The 21,738-nt window shown below is 32.7% G+C and overlaps 1 protein-coding gene across 1 annotated transcript; it reads left to right on the top strand.

The window, feature by feature from the left end:
* Positions 1-3,928: 3,928 nt before the first annotated feature.
* LOC113867686 (tryptophan aminotransferase-related protein 4-like) lies at positions 3,929-21,145 on the top strand. Its single transcript, XM_027503114.1, has 5 exons — positions 3,929-4,229; positions 4,589-4,883; positions 4,999-5,291; positions 20,244-20,524; positions 20,858-21,145. Exons 1-5 carry the CDS (start codon positions 3,946-3,948, stop codon positions 21,109-21,111), a joined length of 1,407 nt encoding a protein of 468 aa, XP_027358915.1. The 5' UTR covers positions 3,929-3,945; the 3' UTR covers positions 21,112-21,145.
* Positions 21,146-21,738: the final 593 nt, after the last annotated feature.

Genomic DNA, 21,738 nt, shown 5'->3' with positions numbered 1-21,738 from the left:
GATGGTTTTTTATATCATCAAAATGACTTAAGAACCAACTCATCTTCAATGCTCTACTGTATAATTCTTTTTCAGGAAGTGATATTCTCAATATCTTTTCAACAAAAACTAACCATATTTCACATGATGTATTTTTAATAACTAGTTTACCATCATTATGTAGACCAATGAAAAGTGTATGTTTTAGATCTTTATCTCTCCACATGCTAAAGATTGCATAATTCTTAAAAATTTGCTCACTATAAATATGGAATGATCTGGTATGGTAAACTATTCTTTGGTTATCTTTTATGATGTGCACGTCTTGTTGTGATTTTGACAAGTGTACTAAACTTTTGTTTTAGTAAGGAAGAAAGAATTGTTGTTTCCAAAAGGATTAGTAGATATTTTTATAATCTATATTATCCTAATTAATTAAAACTCTTAACAAAAATATTAATATTTTTACAAACATTCATGGATTGAAAATTTTGGAAATTCAAGAATTGAATTTGACTAAGATATAAAAATATTAGAGTTTGAGTTGGGATTAGATTTCATTATTCATCCTCTTCCATATTTTGATGAATAAATACCTAAAAAGTATTCTATAGATGTAGATGTACTTTTTTAATGTTTCTTTATACTAATTCCTCAAATACAAAGTTTCTAAGAATATACAATAAATAATGATTCCTTTATATATTCAATGAATCTTCTGGCATTAAAAAAAAAAGAGTTAAAAATAATCGATATATTGAAACTTATTCCTAACATCACAACAAATCAAGTGAGTTTTATTCAATTTGGTTCTAAGATTTCTTTTTCAGCTAAACCTTAAATTCTAAATCAAAATCCTATTATTAAAAATAGATCAATCAAGCATTAAAATAGAATGAAACCACCAACTTCTATAGAAATGAATAACTATATATAAATTATAAAAGTACTTTTGAGTTAAAGATTACATCTAATTCTAAAGGCAGTTTAGCTACCTATGGTAGCTGTTATAATAAATGAAAGAGAAAAAAGATGAGGATTGATGTCCAATGCTTCTTGCCTTAGCTTTCTCTTCTCTGTCTTGTTTTTTCGCTCTATGATCTACTTTTTCTTTGTTAATTCTTCTTTCTTAAAAGTAAAGTTAATGAATTCTTGCTCAAACTAGAAATTCTTACTTGAGTTAAAATGAAATTTTCATTTAAGTTAAAAATTTTCGTTTGAGATAAAATCAAACAAATTCTAATTTTTATTTTTTACATTACGCTCAACCGAGAAATCTTTCACATGAGCAAAAATTTAATAAATTCACTTTTTTTCTTTCTTTCTTTCTTTTTCTTTCTTGCTTTCCTTCCTCCCTAAGAGTTTTGTAAAATAAGGAATTTAATAAAAAAGAATTAAAAAAATTCTTCATCTCTATTTCTAAATTAAAATAATTAGTTAATTCAAATTCTTTCAAATTAATAAAAAAATTGAGACTCAAATTAATTCATTAAAAAAAATAAGTGACCTAATTCATATTACAAACGATAACTTAGCACTTATTACATCTCAATTTTAATGACTCAGATTTTAGATTCAGTCCAATAATAATTTAAAAAAGATGAAGTCATTCATGTTATCATAATATTAAACTATCATAATATGTAATTAAATTATTTAATACCAAAAATCAATTAAATCAAATATGTTAAAAATATATCTTATAATAATATAAGATAGATAATAACACAAAATTTAAAGTTTATTTTAAGCTATATTTTATTTCAATTAACATAATATTAATATTATTTTATTATTTAATAAATTATACATTATTTTAATATTCTTTCCTATAATTATATTAAGTTACTAAATACAATATAATATTTTAAAAATATTTTTTCAAGTTTAGATTCACAAACTATAATAATATTAAAAGTTATTTTATTAATTATTATAATTAATATAATATACTAACCTTTTTTTAAATTTAATATATTTATTAACTTATTTAAAATGTTTATTGTCATGTCAAAAATATTATTATACATTTATAATTTTTATTAATTTAACTAAACTTTAAAAATAATTTATTTGAATAATATTTTTAATTTAAATTTAAAATAATATGTCAAGTAACATCTTACCAGTAAGAGAAAATTTAAATAAAATTATCTTTTTCTGTGATTATTCTGTTACTAAATCTAATATAATTTTAAAACTATTTTAAATTTTCATTATAACATCACAAATATTACTGCATATTTTATATTTTTATAACATCACATTATTTTTTGTAAACGGCATTATTTTTTTATTTAAAATTATATGTCAACTAATATTTTACAATTAATTAACAAATTAGATAACGAATTATTTTGAAATTACATAATAACTATTAAAAATTAAAAATATAGTTTTTACTTGCGTTACCAAAAAACTGCAGCAATCTCTCTTTCGCGATGTCACTGTTGGTCCCTCTTGCTGGGCAAAGAAAACAATTCATGATCCTCTCTCTCGCAGCCTCACCCAGTATGAAGTCACAGTCAAAATGCCACTTTTTCACAGACATTTTAGTGCATCAAAGTCAGGTCTTCATCATTAATTGTTTTCTCCTAAACTTAATAAACATTTTATGTAATTAATTGTTTTGGTTAGTGTATTTCTCCTTTAATAAGATGCCTTCGACAAAGCCTGTTTGTAGTGACTCTATAGCTGCTTATTATATGATGATCGTACCGTTCCTTATACTCCAGTTCATAAAATTTTGTTGACTTTTTGAAATAAAGTAGAATATTACTAGTATACGAATTTTATTCTTTTATAAGATTATATTATATATATATATATATATAAGTTTTTATAATAAGTTTTTTTATAAAATTCAAGAATTTTTTATTTATTTTTACGAATTTGTTCTTTGTTAATGAACTTTTTTAACTTCTTGACAATTAGTATAGTATTAAAAACTAACTTTAATGAAGAAATTTAACTTAAAATGTTATAATTAATTTTTAAAAAATTAATAACTATTTAAAATTATTTTAATCTGTGTGATTTAGTTTAAAAGTTCTTGTAAAAAAATAGAGAGAGTATTAAAATTTTGTCATATTATTAAAAGTTATACTTCATTACTTTATGTTGTCACATAATAATGGTCCAAAAATTAAGAGCCCAACCCAAAGGAATGCATAAAAATTAACGAATCCCAATCTGTAATTACAACTTAAAACCCTCAGGATGCCACTTGCAGGAGACAAAGTCATCGAAACGTGGGATGCAACTTGAAGACTTGGAAATGACATGTCTATTATAGCATAATAAAGCTGAGTGCTACTTGCCCATGCTTTCAACCTTTTTTTTTTTTGTTTCTTATCATCAACTGGTATTAAACGATTTTTTGAATATCTACAAGAATTCACGATAAATATTTATATATAATATATATATTTTAAAAATTATATAATTTAATGCATTAAAAAATAAATATTATAATTTTTAATAAAATTTATTTATTATTATTATTTTATTTATATCTTTTCACGCACATTAAAAAATAGTTTTTAATTTTTTAATTAGGCACTATTGGTGCATTTAACTTTCTTTTGGATATAGATTTTAATAATCGTGTTCTACATAACCAACTTTTTTTTTTAATTTTTTCCTTTGTTTTTTTTTTATTAATACAATAAAATACTTGAAAGATTTATCGAACCAGATCTTAATAAAGAATAATGCAATTCACAGTATGTGATTTGATTAATGAAGCACGTGATTCAAACTGAACCATATTACCTAATTATTATTGTAAGTATGATTACTAATACTTAAGGTGACCTGGAGATTCTCATATCGCACAAGCCATATTATTTAAAATTCCTTATCCTATAGTTGGCCCACTACCCTTAGTTTTGAAAATTCATCATTCTAAGCTTAAACCACTTTCCCAATACAAGTTTGAAGATTTCCTCAATTTTTACGAAGAGAATGGCTAAAAAGACAAATCCAATGCTTTTAGCATTTGTATCGATCATGATTCTATTGTCTGCTTCAAACCAATTTGTTTGTAGAGGAGAATGGAAGCCCAATTGGAGCACTAAAGCTGCTGAAGAAGCTGAGGCTGTGGCAGCCATAACATGCTCAGGACATGGAAGAGCCTACATAGATGGTTTGATTCTTAATGGACATGAGCCTGTTTGCGAATGCAATTCATGCTATGGTGGCTCAGATTGCTCCAATTTTTTATCTAATTGTTCTGCGAACGCTGAAAGGTAAACTCTCTTCCGATAAACTCAACGATACAGCTAATTATAACCATTGGTCTCATTACAATAGTAGTCTAGTTCATCTGACTTCTATGGATTTTTGAAGTTTTGTTGATAAATTGAATGTTGATTTGTTTTCTTTTGGACATGTGACCAATATTTCCCTTTCATGAACCATTTTCATAACTAGCTAAATTATATTTTCAGCTTGTGTAACTGAAAATTTAATTCAATTAATAGTTAATAACTCAAAAACATATTGTTTATAAACAATAAAGCAAATGAGAATATTGGAAACATGTATGTTGTAATTAAATCATTTAGGCCACGATAGACTTAAAATTCACTGGATCTGTTTACTGCAGTGGGGATCCATTATTTTTGGAGCCATTTTGGATGCAACATGCAGCAAGTAGTGCAATTTTAGTATCAGGTTGGCACAGAATGAAATATATATATAGTGATGGATCATTAATGTCAGAAATGCTGGTGAAGCACATCCGTAAAGTTCATGACATTGTTGGAAATGCTGTTACTGAAGGAAGGTATATCATATTTGGAAATGGTGCAACCCATCTCCTTAATGCTGCTGTTTATGCCTTGTCTCTCAACTCTTCAATATCTCCAGCAAAAGTCGTAGCCACAACCCCACATTACGATGTAAGCATTTAAGCTCCATTGATCTTTCTACCATTTCCTTGTGTTGAATTATATTTAGATTATGAAATTAATTAGCAGATAAAAGACATATACTGGGATTAACTTTTTGTGACAGGTATATCGTTCCCAAACCCAACTTTTTAATTCAAGGAATTATATATATGAAGGGGACACGTCCTCATGGAAGAACTACTCAGATAGCACCACAAGATTTATCGAGTTTGTGACTTCACCAAATAATCCAGATGGAAAGTTGAATAAGGGAATTCTTCATGGCCCTAACGTTAAAACCATCTATGATCGTGTTTATTATTGGCCACATTTCACTGCTATTCCTTCTCCAGCTGATGAAGATCTCATGGTGTTTTCAATCTCAAAGCTCACAGGTCATGCTGGCAGTAGATTTGGGTGAGATATATCATTACGGAACTTTGATAATATTTAGTTATATAATCCTGTGAAAAATAATCAACAAATATGTTTTGACAATATATATTTCGTAAAGCTAATCATTAATTCACCAAGAATTGAAGAGAAAAAGATGCAGAAGTTGAAACAAAAATTTCTGATTTTATTCAACATAATGACATCATCAATTTTATATAGGCTACATATCAAGCATTTTATACAAGTGTATGGTAGTGGATCATTCTCTTCTGCCGTGTTTGGATATAACATTTTATAATTACTACAGTGCATCTATTTAGATAGGTAAAAGAAAGTAGTTTTAAAATACTATAAAATTTTAACTAGATATAATTTTTATATTAAATAGAAGAAGTTGCTAATGACTTATATTTAGTATCTATTATGTTTAACTTTTTTACATTTATCATTTATATTTTCACTCATACTTAGCTTCTACTTTAAGCATCTCTTGTTGTTGCTTTTTTTATTTTTAGAATTTTAAGATCATCAATTCAAAGACAGACTTAAGTCTTATTTAAAAGTTAATTTTAGGAGAGAGAAGAAAGGGAACACAAAAGCTTATTTGATAGTAACCCTTGTTTGTAAGTTTTAAAACCTGGGGGAAGGATTTTAGACATTTTTTGAATCCTCTAAAATCTTCATAAATTCATGTTTTTAAACTTTTTTAAATTGAGAGTTTTCTTTTTAACCTTCCTTTTACCTTTTGTATTCTCTTCTTTCTTATTCCTCAAACTCTTCTCTTTCGTCTCTCTTGCTCCAAACTTTCAAACAAAACATTAATAATTAATTAAGCTAATCCTTATCCATGTGAGTGCTTTAGTTGGTTCATCTTGATGTGGATGAAGTGAACATTGTGAGTGCAGTTGCAACTACATTACCCCAAGATACCAGCATGTTGAAGAAAATAATAGATTCTTCTTGATATAAAAAAAATATGTTGAGAATATGAATCAATAGTTATTAATAGTATTTATTTCTAGAGTTTTGATTATAGAAATTATAGGTGTAAATGGGTTGTTACACATTTATGAATGACTTTATTTTTTATTTATTTTTAGATTATGGAGTAGAGTTAGAATCAATTTTGAGTTATGTTTTTCTTGTATTTAAAAGTTGTTAATATGAATAAAAGTGAGTTTCAACTATCATGTTCATAGCCTTCTAAATTTGTCTTAGTTTCAACATTTAGTATCAAAGCTTTATTTGTTCTTGAGAGACCTAGTAAGGTTGAGAGTTCCACTAAACACTTAAACACTTACATTGAGAATTGAAAATGTAATATGATAACCTAGTCATAACACTACCAGTTTTTTAGGGTGAGAACTATCACCTACGGACAATTAGAATGGAGGCTTTTCTTAATGCAAGTGACCTTTGGGAGACTGTTGAAAAAGATTATGAGGTTGGACAATTACCAAAAAAATCCAACACTTAATCAAAACAAGTTTTATAAGGAAAAAAAACAATGAAAATAAAAAACAAAATCTTGCGTATTTTCTACTATTTCTTTAGCAATCTTTACTAGAATTATGACTGTGAAATCGGCAAAGGCAATCTGGGATTTTCTCAAGCAAGAGTATGAAGGAAATGAGAAAGTCAAAGGGATGCAAGTGCTTAATTTTATCAAGGAGTTTGAGATGCAGCGGATGAGGGAGTCATAAATAGTGAAAGAATATTTTGACAGACTTCTAAGTATTGTAAACAAAGTTGTAGGAACCAAAACACCTGTTGTACAAATAACAAGATCACACACTCTTCATTTGATGATAGAAGGAGAGAACAGAGAGTGAGAGAGAACGAGAAATAGGAAATTTTTATATGCGCGCGTGAAACATAACAACAATGATTTTTATACAGTACTCAACTAACTAACTTCTAAAACTGAATTGGCTATAACACTCTCCCTCAATTCAGTTCTTCTAAGTTCCTTACAAGTTTACTATAAATTTGCTTAAACCTTGCAATCTACACTGGTTTAGTCATAACATCTGCAACTTGGTCTTCCCCTCTACAATACTCAACTACCACTTGCTTTTTGAGTACCTGATCCCTTATGTAATGAAATCTTGGTTCAATGTGCTTGCTTCTGTCATGTAATGTTAGATGCTTTGCCAAGTTTATTATTGACTTGTTATCAATCAACAATCTAACTGTCACTGCCTCTCTAAGCTTCAACTTCTCAAGCAAGTTCTTCATCCACACAGCTAGGAATGCACCAAAGGAGGCTGCGACATACTCAGCCTCACAAGTGGATAGTGCCACCACATCCTGCTTCTTTGAGCTCCATGAAACTGGTGCATTGCAATACAAAAACACATAACCAGTTGTACTTTTCTTTTCTTCTAGATCTCTCTTCCAATCAGAATCAGTATATCCTATCAAATTTGATTCCTCTAGAGTTGCTTCACTAGGGAATAGAACACCATTGCCAATGGTTCCCTTCACATATCTTAACACTCTCTTAGCCGCATTCATGTGAGAAATCCTAGGCTTTTGTATAAACTTGCTGATTAGACTCATAGGAAAGCAGATATTTGGTTTGTAACACCCCAAATTTTGTAATATTAAATATTGTTATTTATATAAATCTAAATGCATATATATGTGTGTATAAGTGTAAATGGATGCGTAATGATGTGTTTTATGTATAATGAGTATGAATGTGTGTGTGTGTGTGTGTGTGTATATATATATATATATATATATATATATATATTGTGGATGTGTATATAAATATATGTGTGCATGACTGGATAAAACTGAAATGGGCTAAGTGCCTAAGTATAGGGCGTGATATTGGACTATTCTCGCTGCAGCGAGAGGATTCTTGCTGTAGCGAGAGTGCTCTGGGAGGAAGGACCAGAACTGTCGCCTTCTCGTTGTAGCAAGAGACATTTAGCTGTAGCGAGAGAGAGACAGTTTGGGGTGCATTTTTGGGTGCAATCTCGCTATAGCGAGATTCTGCAGAAACTAGAGTGCAGTTTCATCTGATATTTTCGCTGCAGCGTGAGGGCATGTCGCTACAACGAGGTCTCCTTGCTGCAGCAATAGTGTCGCGACCAAAAAAGGATTTAAAAAGGATTAGGGTTCAGGGAGAGTTATTTCTCCCTCTCCCTTCGATTCTCTCATGCCCAAAGCCTTATTCCACCGATTAATTGCCTTCAAAGCCGTTCGAGAGCTTGATTGAAGGTTGAATCCGTGTGTGGAACGCTTGGAGGTGAGCTTTAATGGTTAGGGTTTCAGCTTTTCATCCCCTTTCTCTGTTTTCGTGGCTTCCCTGGGTTCTCATGAAGTTTCTCCATGTGTTTAGGATAAAATTCGTGAGGGGGAGCACTTCTTGGTGGATTTAGCGTGTGGATCTTCAATCCGAGGTAAGGGGGACTCTATCCTACTCTTTTGTGCATGAATTGTTGTTATTTTTCTTAATATTGTGTTGTGGCTGAGTTAGTGGGTAGGAAATTGCTGAGAAATGTAATGTGAGCCATGTGCCGTGATATGTGAACATTATGTGTGTTGACCGGACTTGATGGATGTGGATTGTATATAAACGTTGTGTAATATAGATGAATATTGGCTATGTGTTGTGTAACGTGAAGTGAATGTGCGCCTAATGCCGTGTATTTGAATGCAATTTAGGCTGTGTGCCGTGTGTAAGCATGATTATTGCATGCGTGAATGAATTATATGTGTGAATGGGTGTATTAGCGTCATTGTAATGTGCTGTGAATGGTTCAGCGATACATTGGGGGTGTGGGAGATAAGGACAGTAGAAATACATTGGGGAAGAGGGAGTGGTGGTGACACCGACTGTGGAACGGGTGCACCACGGGCCACACACTCTCTTCCTGACTAGACCTCTGACCACTATCTTTGTTAAGTGACCTATGACTGCCCATGTGGTATCTGTGAGGCATAAGTAATCGGCGACCATTAATGGTGTAAATATGTGATCACAGTACTAAAGTGAGTGTGACTGGTGTGCGTATGCATGAATTTGCATTTTGTACTTATGGATGTGAATTGTTGCCTGTGATTGTATTTGTTTAATATATTAGGAAGGTTCTGGAGGTGAGACTCTACAGTGATTGTGTGTTTTTGGGTAATGTAGAGTACTCACCCTTACATTCATTTTTCAGGTAATCAAGACGATCAGCACCGGACTCAATGAAGGGGTAGATGAAACTGCTATAGGACTTAGGATATTATTTTGAAAAACTATTGTATTTGAATAAGTCCTGTAGCAACTGTTTGATATAATTTGTAAACCCTTTCTTTATTTGAAATGGTGGATGTAACTTGAATTAAAAATGGAAATTTTATTATTTTAAAAAAATTTGCAAAATTTCTTATTTATTGAAATTAAATTTAAGGTGTTACAATTTTGGTATCAGAGCAGTTCATCCAAACCGGACTGAAGTATCGGGCTGAAGCGTCCAAGATAAGTGTTGGTTGTTTTGTTTGCCTGAATTATAATGTATAAATTGATCTAATATGTTGGAATGTGATTGCTGACTTGTTGTAGCTAGATTGAATATGTCTGGTAGAAGGTAGAGGTAGAGGAGCTAGAGGCACCAATGACCTCATGGAATGCATGGCTCAGATTTTAGAAGCCATAGTGCACAATCAAGGCAGAGAGCTGGCTGAGTATAGAGGGTTATCTGCCGTCACTAGGCATGATCCTCCAAAGTTTGAGGGTAGATTCAATCCCAAAGGAGGCCAAAGGTGGGTGGCTGATGTGGAGAAAATCTTCAATGCAATAGGGTGCCGTGAAGTTGCCTATGCCACCTACTTGCTGTGTGGGGAGGCTGAGGACTGGTGAAGGTTTGCCGATCAGACCCTGCCACAAAAGAATGGCTACATCCAGTGGGAGACATTCAAGACCATATTCCTAGGGAACTACTTTCCCCGAGATTTGAGAAAGCAGAAAGCTAGGGAGTTCCTTGAGTTGAAGCAAGGAAACATGACCGTGGGGGAATATGCAGTTAAGTTTCAAGAACTGATGAAGTACTGGCCTCATTATCAGCATGGTAATGGAGAGGAGGATCTATGTGCTCAGTTTGAGCATAGATTGAGGCCAGACATCCGGGCTGCAGTCAGTGTGTTTCAACTAACGAACTTGCCCACTCTGGTGAGCAAGAGCAGAATCTTTGAAGCTAACTCAAGAGTGAAGACGGTAGACACTAGAGGAGCCGACCCGGTGAGGCAAGATAGAAGACACCCTAGGTTCTCAAGGGGACCATACTCAGGCTCAAATATTTCTCAATCCCGAGGGAGTTCTTCTCAAGAGAGAAGTAGTGAGAGTGGTTCAGGATCAAGCTCTTTCAGAGAGCCGCTCAAGTGCTTCAGGTGTGGAGGGCCACACATGGTGAAGGACTGCCCACAGTCGAGGATAACTTACAGCAACTGTGGGAAGTCGGGGCACGTTGCCAATGAGTGCTGGGCCGCCAAGAGGAGAGGTAGTACAAGTACAGCTCAGAGGCAAGAATCAAGAGGAAGTACGGGGCTGAGTATGGGACAGAAGTCAAGCATTCCTGGTAGAGTTTTTGCTATGAGTAGGGCCGAGGCTTCACAGTCAGAAGAGTTGATCCGAGGTAAATGCATTATTAAGGGTCAATTGCTTGATGTGCTATTTGATTTGGGTGCTACGCACTCTTTTATATCTGTGGACTGTATGAAGGGTCTGGGCTTGTATGTAATTGAATTGCCGTGTAACGTTGTGGTAACTACCCCTACGGGTAAGCCGGTTGTGACGTCATGGGTGTATTTGGGTGTGCAATGATGGTACACGGTAGGGAGTTTGAGGTGCACTTAATTTGTTTACCTCTTTCTCAACTGGATGTAATTCTGGGAATGGATTGGCTTGCTACCAACCATGTGCTACTAGATTGTAGGGAAAAGACTTTGATCTTCGGTGTGACAATGACAGAGGTTCCAAGGCTTATAAGCCAGTGAGCCTGGGAGAACCTGGTAAACGCCAAGGCTTTCATGGTTATGTTTTCAACGGAAACTGAAAGTGTGGTTGAGCCGGAGTATATTCCAGTGGTGAGGGATTTCTTGGAGGTTTTTCCTGAAGATGTTGTCGAGCTGCCACTTGAGAGGGAGATAGAGTTTGCTATCGACCTCATTCTGGGAGCAAGCCCAATTTCTGTGGCACCTTATAGGATGTCACCAGTGGAGTTGGCAGAGGTCAAGAAGCAAGTAGAAGACCTATTGCAGAAACGATTTGTGAGACCGAGTGTGTCATCGTGGGGACCACCAGTGCTCTTAGTGAAAAAGAAAGATGGAAGCATGAGGATGTGTGTAGATTATCGACAGTTAAATAAGGTAACAGTCAAGAACAAGTATCCACTTCCGAGGATCAATGATTTGATGGACCAGTTAAAAGGAGCAGCAGTGTTCTCAAAGATTGACCTGAGATCGGGGTACCATCAAATTCGAGTGAAGGATGCAGATGCACCTAAGATGGCGTTCAGGACGCAGTATGGTCACTACGAGTACTTGGTTATGCCGTTTAGGGTGACCAATGCGCCTGCAGTATTCATGGACTACATGAACAGGATCTTCCACGAGTTTTTGGATAAGTTTGTGGTAGTGTTCATTGACGACATCCTCATCTATTTAAAGACTCAGGAAGAGCATGCCAAACACTTGAGGATTGTCCTGCAAATTCTGAGGGAGAGACAGCTATATAGGAAATTCTCTAAGTGTGAATTCTGGTTGTCAGAAATTCAGTTTTTGGGGCATGTAGTGTCGAAGGAAGGAATCATGGTAAACTCTGCAAAAGTGGAAGCAGTGGCTGAGTGGCCGAGGCCGACAAATGTGACAGAGGTGCACAGTTTTCTCAGATTAGCGAGCTATTACAGGAAGTTCATTGAGGGGTTTTCTAAGATAGTGTTGCCCTTAACGAAGCTGACCCTCAAGGGAAAGGAATTCAAGTGGACCAAGGGGTGTGAAGCTAGTTTCTTAGAGCTAAAGATAAGGCTAACTTCGGCGCCAGTGTTAGCGCTGCCCAACCCGGAGCAGAAATTTGATGTGTACTGTGATGCGTCCAGGCATGGACTTGGTTATGTTTTGATGCAAGACGGGCAGGTGGTCGCCTATGTCTCGAGACAGTTGCACCCGCATGAAGTCAACTATCCGACTCATGATCTGGAACTAGCAATGGTAGTTTTTGCTCTTAAGGTTTGGAGGCACTACCTGTATAGAGCGAGATTTAAAGTGTTACATGGTCTGCTGTTACAAAGATACCTCAGAGAGCCAATTAGCTGTCTGAATTTAGTGGCATCTAGGGATGGCAATGGGTAGGGTATGGGTAAGGTACTACAGTACCCATCCCCATACCCGCGTTTTAAAAAAATACTCGTACCCGGACCCATACCCGCGTGGGTATGAACATTAATCCCCGTACCCGTACCCTTTGGGTACCCGCATACCCGTCTTGTACCCATTACCCGCGCTTGTTTGAGAAAAAAATATTTATAAAGAAAAATATGTTTATATAATTTCACATAAGTAGCATAATAATACAAAAATTCAATATGTAGTTGTCGAACAAGGTACAAATATAGATAAAAAAACAAATATTCAAAGATCATAAATGTTAAATGTATCTTAATATAATAATTTTCTAAACTAAAATTCTTAGAAACAATAAGCAAAACTAAACACACAAGTTATTTGTCAGTGATAATCTTATCTTGTGTGAGATTTGATTGATTGGTAATGTCAGAACGACAACGAAATAGATCTGTACAATGATTGTCCCTTCGTGTGGGATCACTTAGTAACCTCTTGTGACGGCATTAAAAACTAACTCTAATGAATAACATTTTATAGTTATTAAGTTTTAGTGAGACAGACATTGAGAATGTGAATAGAGTTAGAGTAGAGAAGTTCAATACTAACGATAGAAAGTTGATACATAAAATATTTTTTTTAACTTTTGAATTTGAAAGTGTAAGAAAAATAATAGATTTAATTAAAATAATAAATATAATATATATATATATATATATATATATATTAATACTAGTATTTTTTAACTCATATACTATACGAAAGTATTTTATCAAAAATATAAATTTTTAAAAAATTATTTTAGTGAATTAAATATTTATAATATATATAAATTTTAAAAAAATTTGAATAAAAGATAAATAGTTACAATAAAATTTTATAATAAAGAAATATATGTGTATATTAAAAAAAATTATACTTTTTTATCTTAAAAAAATTAACAAATAAAAATTAACAATAATTTTTTTATATTTATATCTTTTCAAAAACTTCTTTGAATGTGAATAAATAGTAAGAATAATATTATTTAGATTCAATAGATTATAGTTGTGCTTGTAATACATATGTTGCATAAAAAAATATTATTTTAAATTAAAATATAAAAATAAAATTTAAATATTATTAATAAATAATAAGTTTACGGTAATAGTAGGTGATTGTAAAATTTATAATATATTTATTATTTATCATTCACTTTATGATTTAATCATCAATATGATTTTATTAATAAAAATATTTGTGTAAAAAATATTTTATGTGTCATATATAAATAATATTTTAAAAAAAGTCAATCTCATATTAATTATGTAATAATTAAATTGTGTTAGCCTAATTAAATGATATAAAATAGTAAATAAATTTTTTTATTAAAAATATAAACCAAAATAAATTTTTTGGTTTACTTTATTATTAAATATATTTTTATATTAATCTTATATAACTTCACATAAGTAATATAATAATACAAAAATTCAATTCATAATTATAGAATAAAGTTTAAGCATATATATATATGCGGGTATGGGGCGGGGTGGGTACTTAGATACCCATACCCGCACCCATCCCCATTAAAATTTGCGGGTTTTTACCCACACCCATACCCGTACCCGTATAGTGGGTAAATACCCTACCCATTGTGGGTAAATTTTGCGGGTGCCCATCGGGTACTTTACCCATTGCCATCCCTAGTGGCATCTGGTGTAAAGGTTGGATTGCATTCCAACATCCCAAACCTCTTCAATATATTCTGTGCATATCTCTTTTGATGCATAAACATGCCTCTTTCAACCTGATTGAATTCAAGACCAAGGAAATAAGACAATTTCCCTAGGTCTGTCATTTCAAATTATGCCATCATGAATTGTTTAAAGGCTTCAATCTCCTCTTCTTTACTACCAATAACCAATAGGTCATCAACATAAAGGCAAACCCATAGCAGGTTAGAATGAGAAGTGGACCTTACATACACTTCATGCTTTGGCTTGCACTTACTAAATTTCTACTTCAAAAGAACTCCATCAATTCTTCGATTCCAAGCCCTTGGGGATTGCTTTAATCCATAAAGGGCTTTTCTGAGCTTATAAACCTTCTGCTACTGCTTTTCAATCTCAAATCCTGGAGGTTGTTCTATGTAGACCTCTTCCTCCAAGTAGTCATTCAAGAAAGCTGACTTTACATCAAGTTAGTGCATTGACCACCCTTTGTAACTTGCAGCAGCTACTACTAGCCTCATAGTCTCAAGTCTTACTACTGGGACAAAAACTTCTGTGTAATCAATTCCCTCTTTCTGAAGAAAATCCCTTGCTACCAACCTAGCTTTGTGGCAATCTCTCCATTAGGTTTGTGCTTGACCTTAAAGACCCATTTTACACTAATAGCCTTCTTTCCTAGAGGCAATGACACTAGTTCCTATGTTCTATTTCTTTCAATTGCCTACAATTCCTCCTTTATAGCTTTAATCCACCTTGCTTCTGTGATGGCTTGACTAAATGACACAGGCTCAATATCAGCAAATAAGGCTATGTGCACCACCTCACTAGGCAGAAGATCACCTTCTTTTGTGATCTGGTCATCTGAATGGACCTCATATCCTTGTAATCTAAATGACGGCTGCCTTCTTCTCTGTGGTCTACTAGCAAAAATCACTGTAGCACCCTGATCAGTGTGACCAGTTCCTTCTTGCTCAACAAGATCATCATTTGGTACATGATAAGGTTCATCATCTCCAATGCTAATCCATCTCATGGAATCATCCCTATTTGTAGTTTCATCCCAATTCCAGCTTCTGCTTTCATCAAACACAACATCATTGCTTATTACAACTCTATTTTCTCTGTAGTCATAAAGCCTGTAACCTCCTTGCTGTCAAGCTTCTTTCTTAACTGATCTGGGACATGTTTGAAGTACAAGCAACCAAACACTCTTAGGTGTTTTACACTTGGCTTGTTTCTACTCCAGGCTTCTTCAGGTGTCATTTCTTTTAATCTTTTGGTTGGACATCTATTGAGAAGATATATTGCAGTGGATATTGCTTCCCCCCAAAACTTCTTTGGCATTTAAAGTTTCTTAGCATACTCCTAGTCATGTTTACAATGGTTCTATTGAGTTTCTCTGCAACACCATTGAGCTAAGGTGTATATGAAAGTGTAATCTCCTGTATAATACTTTCACATTCACAAAAATTCTCAAATTAATGTGAAGTGAATTCTCTTTTACCATCTGTTCTGATTCTGAGAATATTCCTACTACTTTGCTTCTTAACCAGCAGCTTGAACTTCTTAAAATTTGAGAACACTTTACTTTTCTTGGTTAACAAGTAAATCTATACTTTCTTACTAAAATCATCTATAAATGATACAAAATAGCAACTGTTACTAAGCAAAACTTCCTCAAAGGGACCACATACATTAGAGTGAATCAAATTTAAAATTACAGTTGATTTAGTCTTTACCTCAGTGTTGTAGGACTTTCTAGGTTGTTTGGACTCACAACAACTGTCACACACCTTGTTGGGCTGCTGTATCTTGGTTATACCTGTAACCATTTGATTGTTACTTAGTAAACCAAGACTTCTGAAGTTTAGATGTCTAAACCTCATGTGCCAAAGCCAACTCTCTAAATCCCTCCACTGCTAGGAGACACTTTTGCTCATTTTGCACTTGGATCTCAGTTTCAAATGTTCTATTGCTTGAAATTGGTGATTTGATAATCAACCTGCCCTTCTTGTCATACACCTTCAGATATTTATTTTCAAGATTCATTGTATAATCCTTTTCAAGCAATTGCCCTAAACTCAACAAATTACTCCTTATGTTGGGCACATAGAGTACCTCAGAGATAGATGAGCTTTTGTCATCCTTTCTCTGTATCATGACTCTTCTAAGGCCTTCAACTTTGACAATCATGTTATCTGCGAACCTAATGCTTCTTTTGACAGACTCATTCAGGTCAACAAGCCAATCCTTCCTCCCTGTCATATGATTGGAACATCCAGTATCTAAATATCATTCATTACTACCTGCTTTGTCTGAATTTATTTGTCACCATAAGCAACACCTGCTCCTCATCAAAATCATCTTCTTGAGCCAACTGAGCCTCATCTTCTCTGGCTTTCTTTGATTTTCTGACCTTGCATTGTGTTGCATAGTGTCCTCACTCCTTGCAGTAATAGCATTGTATAGGTTTCTTACTAGACTTCCCTTTCACACCATCATTCTGAGAATTGCTCTTCTTGTTCACAGAGTTATTCTCACTATAACAGGAATTATCATCACTGGGTTGCTTCTTGAACTTGGCAATTTTTTGCTTCTCTTTTTCTTTTTTCCTTTTTGAACCATTGTCAAATCTCTTGCCACCTTGTGCAAACAAAGCCTATTCTATAGATCTTTCAGTACTTCTCTCATTTATTCTTTGCTCGTATGCCTCCAATGAGTATTAAAGCTCATTCAACTTCATTTCTGTGAAATTCTTGGACTCCTCTATGGCAGTAACAACATAATCAAACTTTGGACTCAAAGTTCTTAGAACTTTCTCAACCATATCTTGATCTTTTAGACTTGCACCACAAGCTACCATCTGATTTGACAAATTCTACACACGAATCAGATACTCAGCTACCTTCTCCTTCTCATTCATTTGCAGTAACTCAAATTGGCGCTTCAGAGTTTGCAACTTCACTCTCTTCAATTTAGCAGAACCAGAGTAAGCTTTCTCAAGAATCTCCCACGCCTGTTTAGCTGTTGCAGTGGAAGTAATCTCTGCAAAATTAGCAGCATCGACACATTGGTGGATGAGAAACAAGGCTTTGCAATCCCTTTTCTTGGCCTCTTTAAACGCAGCCTTCTGGTAATCACCTGCATCTTTCTTCAGTTCTTGAAATCCATCCGTGTCATACTCGAGGACATCTTGCATTCCAAAGATGACCTTCATTTGGATGCACCAAGAATCATAGTTCTTGCCATCAAGAACTGGCATATATGCTAGAAACCCACTCCTATTCATATCTGCAATAAGAATAGCTACCAAATATAAAGAAGAACACAGCGATTTTCCAACAAACTCTCCTCGAAATCTAAGAACTAGAAGCTTTGATACCACTATAGAAACCAAAATACCTGCTGTACAAACAGCAAGATCACACACTCTTCGTTTGATGATAGAAGGAGAGAACAGAGAGTGAGAACGAGAAATAGGAAATTTTTATATGCACGTGTGAAACATAACAATAATGATTTTTATACAGTACTCAACTAACTAACTTCTAGAACTGAATTGGCTACAACAAAAGTAAGGTTGCTTGGAATTGAATTTTCTGATACGAGAATTGTACAAAAAAGTCTTGTGACCATTCTTGAGAGGTTTGAATCCAATATTTCCTCTTTGGAAAATTCAAAAGATTTGTCAATTATCACTTTAGTAAAATTGTTTTATGCTTTGCAAGCCCAAGAACAAAGGAGACTCGTGAGGAAAGAAGGTGTGATTGAAGGTGCGTTACAAGCCAAACTGAAACTCAGTCATGGCTACAAAGGAAAGAAAAAGAATGCTTAAGGGAGCAACTTTAAGCAAGGAGAGAGTTCTAACAAAGGTAGTAAAGGAGAATATGAGAAGTCAGATCATTCTCCTTGTCAGTATTGTGGAAAGAAGAATCATCCTCACTTCAAATGCTAGAAGAGGCCTAATATATGTTGCAACAAATGCAACCACCTTGGTCATATTGCAAAAATTTGTAAGAACAAAAAGAAGCCTCAAATTAGGGCTCAAGTGGTTGATCAACAAGAAGAAGAGGAGTAGTTATTTGTAGCAACCTATTTTGCCACCAGCAACAATAGTGAAAGTGGGTTAATTAATAGTGGATGCACACATCATATGACCTATGATGATGAAGAATTTTCAAAGAGTTGGATCATACCATTATTTCAAAAGTTAGAATTGACAATGAAGAGTGCATATTTGTGAAAGAGAAGGGCAATTGAAAGTTGTTCAAGTATAAAAATAATCATTCATATGCTCTATGTACCTGACATTAATCAAAATTTGTTGAGTGTTGGTCAGTTACTTGAAAAAGGCTACAAAATCTTGTTTGAAGACAAAATGTGTTTAATCAAATATGCAAGTGGGCAAGATTTGTTAAGGTCAAAATGAAAGGAAAAAACTTCTCTTTAGATCTAATGGAGGAACTGCAAATTGTTGTTTCAAGCTCCATCAATATTACTGAACTTTGACATAAGAAAATGGGTCATTTCAACCATACTACATTGCTGAACATGAAAAAGCACAATATTGTAAAAGGTTTGTCATCATTGGAAGATTACTTAAGTACCTGTAGTGCGTGCCAATATAGGAAGCAAACTAGGTTGCCATTTTCATAAGCAAGATAGGGAGCTTCATGAAAACTGTAGTTGATTCACCCAAACATTGGAAGACCTCAAACTAAATTGTCTTTACAAGAGTAGATATTATATTGCTTTTATTGATGATTTTACAAGAATTCAAATCCACCACACCACTATTGACCATGAGTATAAAATATAATTTATAGTACTAATGTTAGCTTACTTGGTGCTACAAAGGATTCAAATCCACCACACCACTATTGAGCTTTCACTTCCATTATCTGAACTATAATTATTTATTTTTCTGGCAAACTATTGAGTGAGCAGTAGAGCTCTAACTCCTTATTGAAGTTCAAAGTTCATCAAAACTCGAAGAGAGTAATAAGATGCATAAGTTTTAATTATGATTTATTCTACGTAATAAATATAATGTGTACTGATTAAGGCCTACCTATTAAGCATTCTATGCAGTAGCATAACATTGGAATATTCCCTTAGTAACAAACTCAAATGTTTATGTCGATTCTTCTGTTAGTATATCATATTGTCGGTCATGATGTAAACCTTGGAATTGCAATTAAAATTCAATTAATTTTTTTCTTTTTACCTTATATTATATTAAATCAATTTTGATATTTTTGCCAACTTACCTTACGTTTAATTGTTTTAGGTACAATGAAAATATAAAATTTAAATTTTTATGACACTTTTTGCAAACTTTGTAATTTCTCTCAACTAATTTGCTAGCTCAAATCCTTTCAATTAGTAATAATAAATAATAACTCAATTGAAAGTTTATCTTTTGTGAAGTAATTTATGGTTTTCTGTTTGTTTATAATTATTTATAATAAAATTAAATGTTTACATTAAATAATGGTGAGAAATGTTATATATCATAATTTTAATAATAATTTGAGAACTCTCTGTAAGTTGATAGAGAGCTTGATAAATATTCAAAATTTTATATGTACTTATTCATTATATTTGTTTCTTGGCTGATTATTTTTAATATATTTTCATTCTTATGAAAGATGAATTCTGATTAATACGGAGAGAAATATGTGGGCTTTACCTCTTGTCTTTATAAATTCAAAGAAAATAAAAAATTTAATATTTAATTTTAATTAATTGGCTGATAGTATTAAAAAAAATTAGATCAAATTTAAATTAGCTTTTAATAAACTTGATTTGATCTCTTTTCTAATAATTAATTGTCAATATAAATTAAATTAAAGTTTTGTTATATTAAATAAGACTAACCTCGGTGTTATATATTGTTATTACCATTTTTTTTTTCTACTAGCTGGGCAATAGTAAAGGATGAGGCAGTATATCAAAACATGTTGACATATGTGCGATTTAATACGATAGGAGTTTCTCATGATGCTCAATTAAGAGCTTTGAAACTTCTTGACATGGCTATTGAAGGAGATGGAAAAGAAATATTTCAATTTTCATATCCAATTATGAGAGATCGTTGGATAAGGTTGAAACAAGTTATATCTAAATCAAGACGTTATTCTCTACAAAAACTGTCTGCTCGATATTGCAACTTTTTCAAGATGGTTAGAGATCCTTCACCAGGTAAATGTCAATTAGAGACCAAATTTTAGTTTCCACACGGGCACACAAACACCAAAGTATGAATCTTAACCATTCCAGTTTTGATCACGTCTTATGCTATAAAATTCACAAATTTTGTGAAGAATTTAATTGAAGTTTAAACTCATTCCATAAAAATTTTTGGCGTTATAACTATATTTCTAAATTAGTATTCATTTATATTTTATATATTTTACAGTAAAAGGGAAGAATAATTAAAGGTAAAAAAAATGTTATATTTTAGTTTCAAGTATATAATTTTTTTTATCTTTTTTTGTATCCTTACATAATAATTTGGTTTCAATTTCCTTGCAGCCTATGCTTGGTTGAAGTGCAAGAGACAATCAGAGAAGAATTGCTATGAAATTCTTAAAACTGCTGGCATAATTGGTCGTCAAGGAAGTCGCTTCAATGCTAATAATCGTTACATACGTCTCAGTCTTATTAGGAGTCAAGATGATTATGAGATGCTAATAAACAAGTTTAGGAATCTTGTTGCTAAAGAAACAGAAACCAAAATAAAATTTGACAAATGGAGCAAGAATATCACTACAAGCTCGTACATATGAAACTAATAAACTTATATTTTGTTAAAAGTCTGTTCTATTGATGTAAGTGTGTTGGATGTTTGGTAAGTGTAACAATCATTACTGTAGTAATAAAATTATTGTTCTCAAGGATTGATATTGTTGAGTTCCAAATTACTAATTTATGTCAAGTTTGAAAAATTAAAAAAAAACCAGATTAATTCAGTGTAATTACAAAAATTAATAAAAATTTAATCACTATAAAAATATTAGAGAATTGATTTTATATTCTTTTTTATAAATTTTTACCCTTTTTAACTAATATAAAAATTATAATTACTCTATTGAGTTAATTAAAAGTTGTTTACCCCTAATTTCTTAAGCAAGTAAATCTCTTCATTGAATCTTAATCCCTAATTCCTTAGGATAATTATGAAATTCAATAGAATCGTGAAGAACAGTTGTCATCTCATATCAAACTAATTAAGTATGCTCAATTTTCCAATTGTGACAAAACCTAATCTATTCTATCTCTAATAGCAAACAATCCTCAATCTCTCAACTGTGAATTGCTCAAATAATAATCATTATAAACAAAGATAAAACACTGAAATAATTAAAATTAATTTAACAGCAATTGAAAAGGTTCAGAACATATAATCTAAAATA

This window comes from Abrus precatorius, unplaced genomic scaffold (genome assembly GCF_003935025.1).
Source record: "Abrus precatorius isolate BTA unplaced genomic scaffold, Abrus_2018 Scaffold5, whole genome shotgun sequence".
In the NCBI taxonomy this organism is placed as follows: Eukaryota; Viridiplantae; Streptophyta; class Magnoliopsida; order Fabales; family Fabaceae; genus Abrus; species Abrus precatorius.
This window is presented reverse-complemented; position numbering and strand designations above follow the sequence as displayed.